The 15,562-nt window shown below is 46.4% G+C and overlaps 1 protein-coding gene across 1 annotated transcript in view; it reads right to left on the reverse strand.

Moving 5' to 3' along the window:
• GALNT18 (polypeptide N-acetylgalactosaminyltransferase 18) overlaps window positions 1-15,562 on the reverse strand; it is a 369,718-nt gene that overhangs the window by 79,642 nt on the left and 274,514 nt on the right. Inside the window, exon 7 of the mRNA XM_017525727.2 lies at window positions 6,791-6,976. Within this exon, the coding sequence (XP_017381216.1) occupies window positions 6,791-6,976 (186 nt within the window). The remainder of the gene's footprint in view (window positions 1-6,790; window positions 6,977-15,562) is intronic.

A 15,562-nucleotide genomic window follows, 5' to 3' on the forward strand; every position in this document is an offset into this window, starting at 1 on the left:
TCTCAGGAGCATCAGAGAGGTGGCCCCTGAGCCACCACAGTACAGCAGCCAGAGAGCAGAAGTGAGGCATGAGTGTGTCCAGGAGTGAGAAGGATAGATGAGCCCTCCCCCACATTGCTTGTAGAGCACAGTTGGGCAGCACTAAGGATTCCCGGGCCTGCACACCAGCTGTTGAATGGGGCCCAGCACAGGCTGAGAAAAAGCAATGCAAAAGCAGAGGCTGCTGAGGGGTCCATCCACTGGGGATCTGAGGAAGACCCAGTGCATTTCAGAGGATGACACCATGGCAGGGATGAAGGCCAGGGACCAGATGGGGCATGCAGTATCTCATAAGATGCCAGCACAGAGCGGATGCAGATGAACAAGTGAAGCTCTCTCTCTCACCAGCACTGTGGTCCATATGCTCTCTGTGGGAATTCCCTGGTTCAAACATCAACTCCAGGGATCGAGTTACTGAGATTGGGCAGATTATGTCTAAAATATCTGAGAAAGATCATAAAAATGTCTGCATTTATCTGGACATGAATAGAGCACATTTTTCACATCTGACAATGTGGGCTTGAATAAAAACACAATTTAGATACAGAAGAGATAGATTCACTTTTGCCCATAAGAGTTCAGGCAATATAAAAATTTGAACCTGCTATAGCCTGAAGGTTAAAGTTCTAGAATCACAAGGAGCAATTTCGGCTTCCTAATACTTCTTAATGACCTCATCCATGACTTGTCTGCCTCACGCTCCTGCCCAAAGCCCTCCCTGCAACTGTTATCTGAGCCTTTCTCTGCTGGACTCTAGCTCCTTAAGGTCAGGAAACTTCCATCAGACTTACCTCTGTGCCCCCAGGCCGAGCACCGAGCATGAGCTACATTGCTGAGTTGAGAAAATATTTATGAAATGCTGAACACAGGAACTGGTAATGGATGTAATCTATCTTCCAACCTGACCCCAAGGCATTCATTAAGTATTAACCCTTTACTCTCCACTGTACTGTATCCTTGTATCAGAAAGCTGTGTCCGGGACCTGTTCATTCCTTCTCCCTTCATGTTATAATTGCCTTTATGTGATTACATTTAACACTGTGTCTCAGTTTTGGAGGGAGCCACTAGAAGAACCTATCTCACAAAGGCCTCAGTGTTTTCCTAAACTTCTGGGTTCCCACAGGAAAAGTTTCTTTCTGCACTTAGGAACAGGGCAAAGTGCCTCCCACCACATGATTGAGTAAAAGATGAGAGATATTATCCACCAGGTGGCCATCTCCTGCTAGGAAGCACAAGGTCTAGCCCTTTGATCAGCTTACCTTTCTGAATATCAAGTCGTCTTCCCCTTCCTGTGTATCAATTGACTTTTGTCTTTTCCGTTTTAATAGTTCAGCATGTCTTCACCGTATGTTTACTAAAAATTGCATCAGACCCATATTCAGAGCGAGGGCATACATTGAGAAGAAAGTAAACCTTCTCAGAGATTACCTTGGCCCTTATTAGAAAACAATAAATGCATCTTCCTCTTTTGCCAAATACTTGATGTAGTGAGTTGAACGGTGGCCTCCTCTAAAACTCATATCTACCCAGAACCTCTGAATGGGACTTATGTGGAACAAGGGTCTTTGCAGATATAATTAATTCAGGACCTCAAATGAAATCACCCTGCATTTAGGGTTTGCCTAAATTATGACTGCATATGACTAAAATGACTGATATCTTTATAAGAGGAAAAAAGAGGTCTGGACACACACAGAGACAAAGAGGAAAAGGCCATGTGAAGACAGAGGCTGAGATTAAGGTGACATATCCATAACCTGGAACACTGCAGGGCTATCAGAAGCTGGCCGAGGCAAGGGAGGACTCTCCACTCAAAATGCTGGAGGAAGCACAGCTCTGCTGGCACTTGGATGCTGGACTTCTGGCTTCCAGAACTGAGAGAGAACACAGTCCTATTGTTTGAAGCCACCAAGTTCATGGTAACTTGTTACCATGGCCCTAGGAAACAAATATATGAACTTGGCCACATAAAAAGTCCCCAGTATTGCAGCCGTGCAGTCACAAAATTCCTCGTAGCCAGACTTAAAGGGATGCCATTATGAAGCACACGACAAGCCATCCCTGGCATCCAGCCTGTCTTTGGGCAAGAGAAGGAGTCTAGAGCTCCTGAACCCTGCTAGAGAAAATATTTATGCTTTCCTGCAGACTGACTTTCTGTTTACTGACAAACAAACTGATGTTCAATTATAGTAGCAGGAAGCAAGAGGTGGAGGCTCTTCGCCTTTCAAAAGCTGGGGACTGGACGCGCTCAGGGAGCAGGTGAGAGGGCCAGTTCTGCTCAGCACACAGCTCCGAGGAGGCCTCTGCTTAGAAGGCAACCAGCAGAGGATGTCTGCCCAGCATGAGCATTTTAAAGCTGTGGAAGGAATGTACAGGGCATAAACAGTCACATCAAGAGTTAACACTTATCTGGCACTTTCTGTGTGCTAAGCACTGATCAAAGTCTTTACATGTATTAACTTATTTAATTCTCAAAGCAGCCACCTGGGCAGGGTTGAAGGGCTCCAGTTCCATATTTGCAGCTGGGATGTTGTAGCTGAGAGGTTAAGTCAACTGGGAACAGATGTGCTTGCAGCTGAGGAAAAGGGATTGGGGCGTCACCATCTCAGGGGCAGCTGGTAAACCTCCCAGGGAAACTGTGTAGAGCAGGTAGCATTCATGCATCCTCCCTCTTCTTTTCCAACTCACCTTTACCAAGCACCTATTTATTATGTGTCAGACACCGTTTTAAACACTGTGTACAGATAGGAATAAGTCACACTCTCAGCCTGAAAGGAGAGTCTGGAAGTTTCAGACAAGTAAACATACTCTTTGTGAAGAAGGGTGAGGCATGGAAGGGAAGAGAAAGTGAAAGAGAGAGTAGAAGAGGGGACTTATTCTTCTTACATTGTGGGGAGGCCAGGACTGGGGGCAAAGGAGGAGGTAAGCAATCAAGGAAGGCTTCCTGGAGTAAGCAACACTTGAGGTGAGTTTGGAAAAATGAGAAGGACTAGCTAAATGAGTGTTACCCAAATCTGGTCACCCTAAACTATCAGATGATAGTTTAAAGGGCCTTTTATAGATTCTGGCACCTACCACTCAAAATCCTCTCTGAGGATGAGACCAAGATGAGTATCTTTTAAAAGTTCTCCAAGTGATTCTGATGCAACTGTCTGAAGATCTGCTTTTAGGAGTCACTGACCAAGGGAGAGAGGGATTACGCAGACTGCCAGCAGGCTCTTTCATTAATAAGTGTTAGCAAGGCCTCACCGAGCTCTTACCATGTGCCCTGCCTTGTGCTAGATATAATAACACAAAAATCAATAACGCAGTCTGTCCTCAGAGAGCCCATGGTGTATTGCAGTAGTTCTCAGCAGTTCTAAATAATTTTCCAAAAAACAGATCCCAGGGTCCCTGTCAAACCAATTAAATGGTAATCTGTGGGGGTGGAACCCAGGTGATTTTGAAGTTCAGCCAGATTTGAAAGCCACTGTTCTAATGAGAGGGAGACTTTCAGACAACAGAACACTCTTTCACAGGCTGGTCATGTAATAACAGAGCTATGTGTAGGAGGGGGGCTCTTTCTCCAGCTGGTGCTGGCTTTCTAGAGGGGGGACCTCTGGAGCTGAGGCTTAAAGGATGGGGAAGATTTGGTAGGGGTGGGCACACAGGAAGAGGTAGAGGGTAGGGAATGCCAAGCAGGATGAGCAAGCACCAAATCGTGAGAAACGGCATGGCATGGGCGGTGTGTGACAGGCAGTTCCCATAGTCCACACAGTGTGTGCAGACTTCAAAACAGGGAGTGGCGGCAGTGGGGTTAAAATGCAGGCAGGGGAGAAAGCATGGGAACCTCCAATGCTGTGCCAAACACTGGCCTTTGGGCTTGATTTTGTACATAGCAGGAGTCATTTAAATATTTCTTTTCTTTTTTTTTTGAGACAGAGTCTCACTCTGTTGCCCAGACTGGAGTTCAGTGGCACAATCTCGGCTCACGGCAACCTCCACCTCCCAGGTGAAGCGATTCTCCTGCCTCAGCCTCCTGAGTAGCTGGGACTACAGGCACGGCTAATTTTTGTATTTTTAGTAGAGATGGGGTTTCACCATATTGGCGAGGCTGGTCTTGAACTCCTGGCCTCAAGTGATCCACCTGCCTCAGCCTCCCAAAGTGCTGAGATTACAGGTATGAGCCACAGTGCCTGGCCTCATTTGAAGATTTTAAGCGGGCAATGGCATGGGTGTTGTGAGTGTTTTAAAGATAACTTTGGGCAGTGTAAAGAATAAATCTGAAGGAGATAAGACTTGAGCCGGGAAAACCAGTTGAAGCTTGTGGCAGAGAAAAAAGCAGGGCCTGAATGCAGACATGAGAGGAGGTCAGGGTGGGAAGGAGGGCTTGTGATTGACTGGGACACTGAGAGAGAAGAACATTGAAGGATGGTGTCAGTTTCACACTCATGTGTCTGGCAGATGGTGGCTCCATGAACTGAGACAGAACAAAAACAGGAGCAGATCTGGAGGAAGAAGGTGGGCTCAGCTGGTCAGATTCAGTCTGAGTGCCTGTGAGAACAGCCAGGAGAGATGTCCAGCTAGCAGTTGGAGATGTGATTCTGAAAGTGAAGGCAGAAGTCAGGCGTAGAGATATTAATTAGGGAGGCAGCATATGGGTGGGAATCAAATACAAGGGTAGATGAGGTTACCCAAGGAGATGGGGAATAATGAGAGCAGTCGGCCACGGGTAGACCCCCCAGGGGCATGTAAGCACCCAGTGAAGGTAAGAGGAGCCCTTGAGGAGTTAGGAATAATCAGAGAGAGATGAGATTCCAGGATGTGGAATCATGGATCCAAGAAACTACAGAGATTCCAGGAAAAGGAGGAATCCTATAGGTTAAAGACTTTAAAATGTCCTTAAATTAGGCAGTTGGGAGGCCTATGTGGACCTTGACAAAGCAGGCTTGATGAAGTATCAGGATATAGCTTGGCAGAAGGATTGACAGATGAAGTATTGAATCTCTGTACAAGTTTAATAAGAGGAAAAAGAGGACATCTGGACACAGGGAACAGGAGAGGCAACAGAATTGTTTTAGGAAACACGCTGACCCTTTGCCTCTCCACCTAAGGCTTTATCCTGGGCAATTCCACCTCTCATTGGTTGTGTGTTCACTTCCCCATACCCATATGATTTGGTTTGAACTACCTGCCTTGAGGAGTCACAGGCAGACACTGGATTTCATCATTTTTCAATTATTTTCACTCACTCAATTCTCTACCATTCATTGGGTGACTGGCCATTTCAATACCGGCCAGCTGCAAGCGGGGAGGGCTAGAAGGTTTGCAGCTCTGGGGTACAGAGAGAAGGCAGTGAGAGTTTGCTCACTCACCAGTCCCAAGCAGAGCCTGCAATGCCTCACTAATGAGCTCCTGGGGAGTTTCCAAGTGTTCTGACATTTTGCCATCAGAGGACACCTACCACAGGGCTTCGCACCCCAAGCAGGATACTGTGATTCAATCCTGACGATGAGTCCAGAAGGCACTGCAGTTCCCCAGAAACACTCATACTGTCAGAAGCACAGTCCGGGGCTGGTTCATTAGGGTTGGCTGCATTCTGGCTGATATTTCTCCACTCCTCATTCTTTCTCCCAACTGCTGAAACCTCACTGATTGTGGGAGTATGCAACCCAACTCAAGTCCCTCTCTCCTGAGGTGATGGTGTGGCCAGGAGGCAGGCTAAAAGCTCCCACCCATGGCCCAGGCTACTTTCTCAATCATTTAACCAGAGTAACATTAGCTTGGTGTAGAGTTTAGGTACCAGGGCCTTCATGTGGAAACTTTGAGTGAACATCAATCATTTCTCCATTAGAGGCTTCCTAAAGGACTCCAAAGGGGACTGCCTTGGCCTTCGGAGGAAAGAATAAGGTCGTGTAGTCAATAGCTCTGATAGTTCTGTCTCACACAGAATGCAACACAAGCAATGAACTCCAGGCAGACAGGCTGGTACGTGGGTTGGAATCGTGTGACTGGCATCTGTTGGGTTTTCTCAACTCAGTAGTCCAAGGTCATTTCCACATGTTTCACCCTGACACATGGACACATGGCCTTGACACATGGCTAAATAAAATGAGCAGAGAAATAGTGCTTTTTCCCCAGTATCTCTTAAGTAGAGGTGACTAGAGGGATAGACAGTAGTAGGCAATGATGAGGCTCTGTGAAAGTTAATAGCTGTCTAAAAACTGCCCAGAATAACTCACATCTCCTAGTGAGGGTCCCTGTAGGTGTGTTCCTCATCCCCATCCATGTGGCTCAAGAAATCCAAAAAGCGTATAGGTCTTTATAACTCTGGTCAAAGGTTCAATGGAGAAGTTTGAATCTAATCTATAGTAAGATTAAGATACTTTTAATAAATTTTTGTAGTTGCTGGTATATTTGTAATCGAGGACCATGAAACATCTAATGTCAGAGAAGCTGCGGACCTGGGAGCATGAAGGAAACTTAAGCTCCCTGTTGAATTTTCTCATTTAAAATAAGGACACTAAGGTCCAGAGAGAAGTCCTCCTTCAAGCATGCTGACCAGGGATGCGGATGGGGGGATAAGAAATGGCTTAGAGCCTCACGGCCCCTTTTCTTCAACATATACTATGTTTTGGGGTTGAGAGTCCATTCTCACATGGCAAACAGGACACTGGCTGGCCCATAGAAAGAAGGGTTCAGTCCCATATTTTGTTTTGTTTTGTTTTTCCACCAATTCCCGAGAAACTCATTCCCACCGGAGATCCCTACCTCCAGGGGTATGTTCCATGCCATGTAGACGTGGCTTTTAAATTCATCCATCCAGACTTCAGCCACCCTGAGAGCGTTCCTGCGGACGTGGGCGGTGAGGTCCTCTGTGTAGGGCTTGTGGGCTCGCTCAATGTGGGCGATCCGTGAGCAGGGCAGGACCTCCACGCTTCCGCCACACTGCCACACCTGCAGAAGACATGAAGCCACTGGTCAGGGCCTGCCTAGCTCTGCCGTTCTACACCAGGCCTCAGGAAGCCACTTGATGTGAGCAGGAAGGAAGTCAGCCCCTTCACCTTGACTCCCCAGATCACTCTCTATGAGGGAGTGGTAGTCAATAGCTCTGATAGCTGATTTCTACTCCTATAGTAGCAGGATGGCTATGGAGTCATTAATTCCTATCTTGATTCTTACTGCTGTGGAATTACCAACAACAACAAAAAAATGAATTCACTTTTTCTCTCCACCCGTGAGCCCTACCCCACCAAAAAAAGAGACCAGACATTTTGTTCCAAATATCTGGATTCTCCTTGTACTTGGGGGAGAAGTTAACAAAACCCTTGATGATAGTCTCTGCAGCAGTGCTTGACATAAAGGAACCAGCACAACTCCCAGCAGAGACATCCCCTTCAAATGGACCACATGGGCCTGGACAAGAATTAGTGATCACTACAGAGAAGGGTGCCACCAGCACTCTTCTTCTTTCCCATCTTTCCTAGGCCCTGGGTTCTGACTCAATCGGAGGGAGAGAGCTGCAAAGAAGGAAATGACCTTAAACTTCTTACCAACCATGGTGAATAGGAGCTTGATCCGAATGCAATTAGATTTTCAAAGATAAACCTTGCATTCTAAGTGTTAATGGGCAGTGTCTAGAAGCTCTTGCTACAATCTTTCCAGCCACCATGACCTTTCAATGTCCCTAAACATGCAATCTTTTGTGCCTCAAAGCTTTGGACTATTCTGCTTGTAATTTTAGAATGCCCCCTGCCCCCAACTCCCTCTTCAGCTGAAAAAATTCACCCTCTCAAGGAGACCTTGATCAGTCTGGGCATGGTGGCTCACACCTGTAATCTCAATACTTTGGGAGGCAAAGGTAGGAGAATCACTTGAGCCCAGGAGTTTGAGACAAGCCTGGGCAACATAGTGAGATTCTGTCTCTACAACATTCTTTTTTAAATTAAAAAAAAAAAGACCTTGTGTCTTTATAATAGATCAATTTATAATCTTTTGAGTATACACCCAGTAATGGGATTGCTGGGTCAAATGGTATTTCTATTTCTAGATCCTTGAGGAATCGCCACACTGTCTTCCACAATGGTTGAACTAATTTACACTCCCACCAACAGTGTAAAAGTGTTCCTATTTCTCCACATCCTCTCCAGCATCTGTTGCCTCCAGATTTTTTAATGATTGCCATTCTAACTGGCGTGAGATGGTATCTCAATGTGGTTTTGATTTGCATTTCTCTAATGACCAGTGATGATGAGCATTTTTTCATATGTTTGTTGGCCACATAAATGTCTTCTTTTGAAAAGTGTCTGTTCATATCTTTGGCCCACTTTTTGAAAGGGTTGTTTTTTCTTGTATATTTGTTTTAGTTCTTTGTAGATTCTGGATATTAGCCCTTTGACATATGGGTAGATTGCAAAACTTTTTTCCCATTCTGTTGGTTGCCGGTTCACTCTAATGATAGTTTCTTTTGCTGTGCAGAAGCTCTTAAGTTTAATTAGATCCCATTTGTCTATTTTGGCTTTTGTTGCCATTGCTTTTTGTGTTTTAGTCATGAAATCCTTGCCTATGCCTATGTCCTGAATGGTATTGCCTAGGTTTTCTTCTAGAGTTTTTACAGTGTTAGATCTTATGTTCTTTAATCCATCTAGAGTTAATTTCTGTATAAGGTGTAAGGAAGGGGTCCAGTTTCAGCTTTCTGCACATGGCCAGCCAGTTTTCCCAACACCATTTATTAAACAGGCACTGTGGCCCTTTTTTCAATAGCAAAGACTTGGAACCAACCCAAATGTCCGTCAAAGATAGACTGGATAAAGAAAATATGGCACATATACACCATGGAATACTATGCAGCCATGAAAAAGGATGAGTCCATGTCCTTTGCAGAGTCATGGATGAATCTGGAAACCATCATTCTCAGCAAACTGAACCAAGAACAGAAAACCAAACACTGCATGTTCTCACTCATAAGTGGATGCTGAACAGTGAGAACACATTGACACAGGGAGGGGAACATCACACACTGGGTTCTTTTGTGGGGTGGAGAGGTAGGGGAAGGATAGCAGGGAGTGGGGAGATTGGGGAGAGATAACATTAGGAGAAATATCTAATGTAAGTCAAGGGGGATGGAGGCAGCAAACCGCCATGGCATGTTTACAGCTATGTAACAATCCTGCAAGATCTGCATATGTACCCCAGAACTTAAAGTAAAATTAAAAAAAAAAAAAACTGTTTCTCTGAAACAAAAAAAGACCTTAATTACATGGCCCCAACATTGTGGAGTCTTTGCTTGATTTTCAGAGTAGAACCAATTTCTCCTTCTTCTGGCCCTCACAGCCCTTGATATCACAACTTACCTGCTTATATGTCAGCCTCACTCACTGACTATGTATTCCTGGAGGGCAAAACCTATATGTCACTCATTCACCTAACAAAAGGCCAAGTACATAGAGATACTTTGTAAGTACTTGCTGAACAAATAAAAATAAATGATTATGCTTCATCACTCAATCAGTCAATGTACAAATGGTTGACACTGAATTTCAGGTGAATCTGAAATATCTGGTTAGAGCTGATGAACGTGGCTTCTGAGGGAAAGTAATCAAGATCTCCTAGCAAACAGTAGATATTACTTGCCAGATACTGTCAACTTCACCATGAACTTGGTAGATGAAGTTCAGATAAATAACATGATAAATAACCCATCAACAACAGTAAGTCTGGAATAAAGCCAGATTTGGATTTAGCTTATTTTCCCTGTGTTAGGTAGGAAGGGAATGCTTTCCCTTTCACCCATCCCTATCATACCAGTTGGCCCTTGGAGGCTCTAGGCTGTTGGAGTTGGAAGGTGGCTTACTGATTAATCACTCACCTAAGCTTGTTTTGCCTTGAGTGTATAACTTAGGATCAGCAGAAAGGAAACTGACATTCTTGAACGTCTCCTATGTGCCAGGCACTGCACTGTACATTCAGAAAGGCAGCAAAACATAGTGGGTGGGTTATGAGCAGAGTTGGCCATGAGACTACTCAGGTTCATTTCCTGGCTCTGCTCCATGCCTGCTTTGTGACCTTGGACAAGTCACTTGATCTCCTTGTGCTTCTGTTTCCTCCTCTCTACCGGGATCATGAGTACTTATAATGTCACAGAGAAAATTAAAGCAATTACATGCAACATGCTTAAAAAATGCCTGGTGGATAATAAGCACATGGTCAGTCTTAGCTAATACTTTCAAGCTGTAGAGCAGAATCTTTAGAATCACCCTGTGAGGCAGTTATGACCCCAATTCCAAGTGAGGGAATGGAAACTAAAGAATGTCTCTTGCCAGCCATGGTGGCTTACACATGTAATCCCAGCACTTTGAGAGGCTGAGATGGGTGCATAACTTGAGCTCAGGAGTTTCAGACCAGCCTGAATAACATGGTGAGACCTCATCTCTGCTGAAAATTTCAGAAAAAGTTAGCTGGATGAGGTGGCACATGCCTGTAGTACCCACAACTTGGAGGGCTGAGGCAGGAGGATCACTTAATCCCAAGAGGTTGAGGATGCAGTGAGCCCTGATCATGTCACCCTGCACTCCAGTCTACCAACAGAGTGAGACCCTGTCTGAAAAAAAAAGAAAAAAAAAAAAAGAAGCTGATACTTAAGACAAAAGAATCTGTCTGATACCCAAGAAGCTCAACAAAGAGCCAACAGTTTCCCCAAGAAGCTTTGAAAGGAGTTCCCGTATCCAGGGATGGTTCTGAGGATCATGAGAGGGTGACGCTGAAGGCCCCAGGCTGTGCGCCTCCATTCCCAAGACATGTACATTCTGGGACCAGTGCTGATTTCCTATTCACTTTGTTCAGATTCAATGAAAGCCTGTGAATCCCATGAAGAAGTTACTGACAACACAAAGAGTCAGGGTAGTGATTCCTTTTGCAACTGGAATAGAGGCTGTTGCTTGACATATTTCAACAATACAACACAGAACATTAGTCGTAAAAAAGCTCTTTTATTACAAGACCTGCTTCTTAAAGAGCCAGCTCACCATTTCACCTTAGAGGGGGTGCATCTGCAGTCATTCTAATCGGAATGATGGCGATTCCCCTCCCACCGTGCCTATAGACACAGTACAAGGAGCGGCATGACTGTCTAGCATCTGAATCCACTCCCCTCTTCCCACTCCTGCAGACACCTCCCTTGTCCAGGCCACCATCATCATCTCTCATTTGGACTCTGCCACAGACTCCAAACACCTGACCTCCCTCCTATATTCCTCCTCTAAGCTCTTCTCCACACAGCAGCTCGCGTGATTGAAGGTGTAAGCTGGACCACTCCCTCTCCTGCACCATGCCCCTAGCACAGCCCCTGATCTGGGCTTGGCCCTCACCCACCCCTTCAGCCCTGACCTTGTGTTCCCCAATATATTCTATGCTGCAGCCTCTATGCTGTAGCCATGCAATGTTTTACTTCCTCTCGTGGATTTTTTTCCCCCATTTCAGACTTCTGCACATGTGATGACATACCCAACACTACCTGCCTCCCTGACTCATCCTCCAAGCATCAGCTCACCATCACTTTGCTGTGTCTCCTTCCGCTAGGTTTACTTGGTGCGCTGTGTGGCTCTGCCTTGTTCCCTGATCTAACACCATTGCAATTGCTTGTTTAATCGCCTCCTTCTCTCTTGCAAAATGTTCTCAAGCTTGTCACCAAACTCTCCCTTAGACATGTGCTAAATGGTGCGCAGAAGAGATCCTGGGTTTCCAGGGCAGGTGGGAGCAGCATGTTGCACTTGAAAGCACAGCTTTGGAGTCAGTGGAAACTGGATTCACATTTGTCCTCTGCCACCTGCTGCTGTGTCACCTTTGGCAGATTACTTTGCTCCCAAGCCTCAATTCTGCCCTGTGGGTGGGGGGATGCAGTGGGGTAAGCGTTTAACTTTGAGCCTACCTCAGTGTGAGCACTACGAGGATGGCAGTCAAGGAAGCAAAGACACTCTGGACATGAGGACAGGCCATCTGGGCCAGCTCTGGCCTCACCGAGTGCTTGTGGAGCGGCGTTGAGCTACTTAACCTCTTAAGAAACACCCACGACAATGGGTAGTGCACAGGGCTGTGGCCTCAGGAAGCCCCTGCTGAAGTGCCCAGGATACTGGAAGCCCTCAGTCTGTGTGTGTGCTCATTATTATTTCATAATAATTATTACAGATGGTGCTATTTTGACTGTTCTGTACACCTACCTTTGGAGAGCAAACAGGCCACAGAGGACAGGGTTCTTCCCAAATGTCCACCCCAGCAGAGGGGCACACAAAGCTTCCTTCTCAGAGAGCACTGGTCAACATCCCCAGTCTCTTCCCTTCTATGAAAGGGCACTCATTTATGGAGACGGTAACAGCTTTCACCTTGGCCATGGTGTCTAGGTTCTTGGCAGCATCTGGGCTTCGCAGCAGAAGACGTGGACTCAGCATGTTTACCCCGCCACTTCTGGACTCTGCCCAATGGCACTGACGCGAACAAGGGAAAGCCTGTGCTGGCCGACCCCTGGGTGATGAGTGTCTCCACTGACCAATGGTTTGACCCAAGAGAGAATTTCAAAAGTCATACACACAGCTCATCTCAGAGGCCCTCTGGGATGGTAGACAAAGGATAGGAAAGGAAGCCACTGGTATTTGGACCACATAGAGAATAACATCATAGAGCTGCTATGGAGGACTGGGAGGGGAAGGGGATAAGGAAGTGAGTGAAAGGGAGCTGGGCCTGGGACATTAAATATCTAATTCATAACTGGCACGATAAAGCAAGCCCCAAACCAGAGGGAGGATATAGACAGGAAGGCCTGTGCTGGGAAAGCAGGGCAGCTGGATGGAGGACGAGGTGTGGGTACAGGGATGGCTAGGCATTGTGAGCTTTGGTTGGTGGAGATGCCTAGGGGAGAGAGGGCAGGGAGCTGGGTACCAAAGCGGTGCCTGAGAAATGAACACCAAGGGTCAGAAACAGAGAAGGCAGGTGTGGTCACGAGGAACAGGGCACAGGAAGCAACCACCAAGATGTGGACCCTAATATCCACATAGGGTGGCGAGGGCAGGTGCTGAGTCCTGCAGGCACCGGTACACCTGATGGCACATCAGCACAAGGCTGGGTCCTGTGGCTTCTGACGGGCACTGAGCAACACGTTTCTTGACCACACTAAGTTCTTTCCTGTCTCTACCTCTCCACCTGCTACTGTGTGTCCTGAATAATTTATCCGCCACTTATGACCCAGCTCAAATACTACCTTCTGTGATCCACCCATTGTAAACGAGCTCCCCTCTGAATAACTTTAGTGCCCTGCCTTTTTCTTAATAACAATTACTAAAAATACTTTTACTTCTGTATTTATTCTTTAAATGTCTGTCTCCCTTCACTGGACTATACGTGCCATGGAAACAAGAATCACGTCTGTGTGTTTATCACTGTAGGCCTCAGCACCTGCCACTTAGTCTATATTCAGTAACTATTATTTGAACGAGTGAATCCAGTAATCTGAGAGTCCTGGGCTTTCACTGACTATAGAGACATGGTTTTAACTAGCTCAGCGGGATGCCCTAATAAAGGCCATAAACATAAAATGTGGCTAGATTTTACTGAACACAATGACTTTCTTCAAACTCAAGTGGTTTTTCAGCAAAGCTCTGACATTTAAGTGCATACTGCTGCAACCAAAGAGAGTTACTTTGGCTGCAGAACTTAAATTAATGTCGTAAAACCTAGGAAGTCATCAAATGAGCACAGGCAATAGCAGGCGGCTTCCTCTTGTGGAACCATGAACTCACTGGAGGGAAAGCCTCTAACCTCACAAAATGCTCAGATATGCCTACAGAGGAGCCGCTGGGACCACCTCCAGATGTAGCCAAGAACCTAAAGTGGATTGCAGAGAACAGTTACCCAGGGCAGAGCAAAATCACACTCACCACCCGCCCTTCCCAGAAAACCCTAGTCCTGTTACCACTTCTGAAGAGGCTTGAGACACCCACCTAGAACTACAAGAAAGCATGTAGGTCTTGGGGGCTGGCAGAGAGGGTTTGAATCCTGGCTCTGTCCTATTTTAGCCTTTGATTTGGACCTGTCTTTGGATGTCAGCTGCCTTTTTTCTGGTGGGGGTGGGGTGGGGATAATGATTCCCCAGGTTTAAAAGAGATGCTGTATATAAAAAGGTTCCACAAGCAAAGAAAAGCATGGAGTAGGTTCTCAGGAAGGGTCACATAACTTTCTCTTCCCAGGTTGGGGAGCCACTGGTACAAGGTCAGGGTCACATCTTCTACTGGCCACTCATACAAACAAGCCTCCTGCTCCCAAGCCTCAATTTCCCCCAGCTGCCAAATGAGGGAGCTGGACTCAATGATGTCTTAGATCCCCTCTACTTTTTGCATTCTGTGATTGTGCATTTTCTAGCCAGTGCCTCAAATGATGCCAGTACTTGAGACACAGCTGACAGAGTTGTAAATTAGGTTAAAATAGGGACACACAGTAGACAAAGCAATGGGATGCAGTTTGATCATCTCTTCTACTCCAAGACTCATGACCACTACACAGTCAATGACAGGGATGGCAATGAGTTTACACTCCTGGGTGAAATCCACTTGCTTGTTAATATCCTTCTGAAGCACTGTGTTGGGAAGAATTCTGAGGCTCTCTCCAGTCTCAGTGAAGAAGCATGCCACAATTTATTCATTACGTTTACCACGGGTAAGGGACTGGGGTTGGTGGCACCTCAGCCTTGTACGTCATAGCCACATCCACAAGATCAGATGCCAGATCCTCTCCAGCTTTTATCTCCTTATGACTTTTAATGAGCTCTTTGCTCTTGGCAAACTGTTCCCACTGTTCTCCTAGCCCAGAAAACCTCCTTCCTGCTTTCCACATCCATCCAAAGCCAGCCTGGCCCAGCTCCTCCAAACTCTTGGAACTCATGATTTGTACGACTCGTGTGGTCCTTATTTCTTGGCTCATGTGGTTAATTATCTTTTTACGTGTAACTGTCTCGCCTAACTTGGCCGCAAAAGCTGAGACAAGAGTGAAAGCCAAACCCAGCAGGCTACGGGGAGGAAGATGAGGTGGATGTGGGCTGAGGCCTGGGGAGAGCTGGCAGAAGACTACAGACTCACTCACAGAAAAACGGTATGGTCCTCGATGTAGGCAAACAATAGGGCTGGGCAGGACACTCACTCTCCAAGCATCCTCCAGTTTTGCACCCTGGGCATCTCACTCAGTACACTCTACCCTGGCTCTGAATGGGAATAAGAAAGGGGAAAGAGGGCCAGGTGCGGTGGCTCACGCCTGTCATCCCAGTACTTTGGGAGACCGAGGCAGGCCGATTGCTTGAGTTAAGGAGTTCAAGACCAGCCCGGCTAACATGATAAAACCCCATCTCTACTAAAAACACAAAAATTAACCAGGCATGGTGGCAGGTGCCTATAATCCCAGCTACTCGGGAGGCTGAGGCAGGAGAATCGCTTGAACTCAGGAGGCAGAGGTTGCAGTCCATTGCACTCCAGCCTGGAGACAAGAGCGAAACTCCATCTATCTCAA

The sequence above is a fragment of the Cebus imitator genome, unplaced genomic scaffold, assembly GCF_001604975.1.
Source record: "Cebus imitator isolate Cc_AM_T3 unplaced genomic scaffold, Cebus_imitator-1.0 Scaffold39, whole genome shotgun sequence".
Taxonomy (NCBI): Eukaryota; Metazoa; Chordata; class Mammalia; order Primates; family Cebidae; genus Cebus; species Cebus imitator.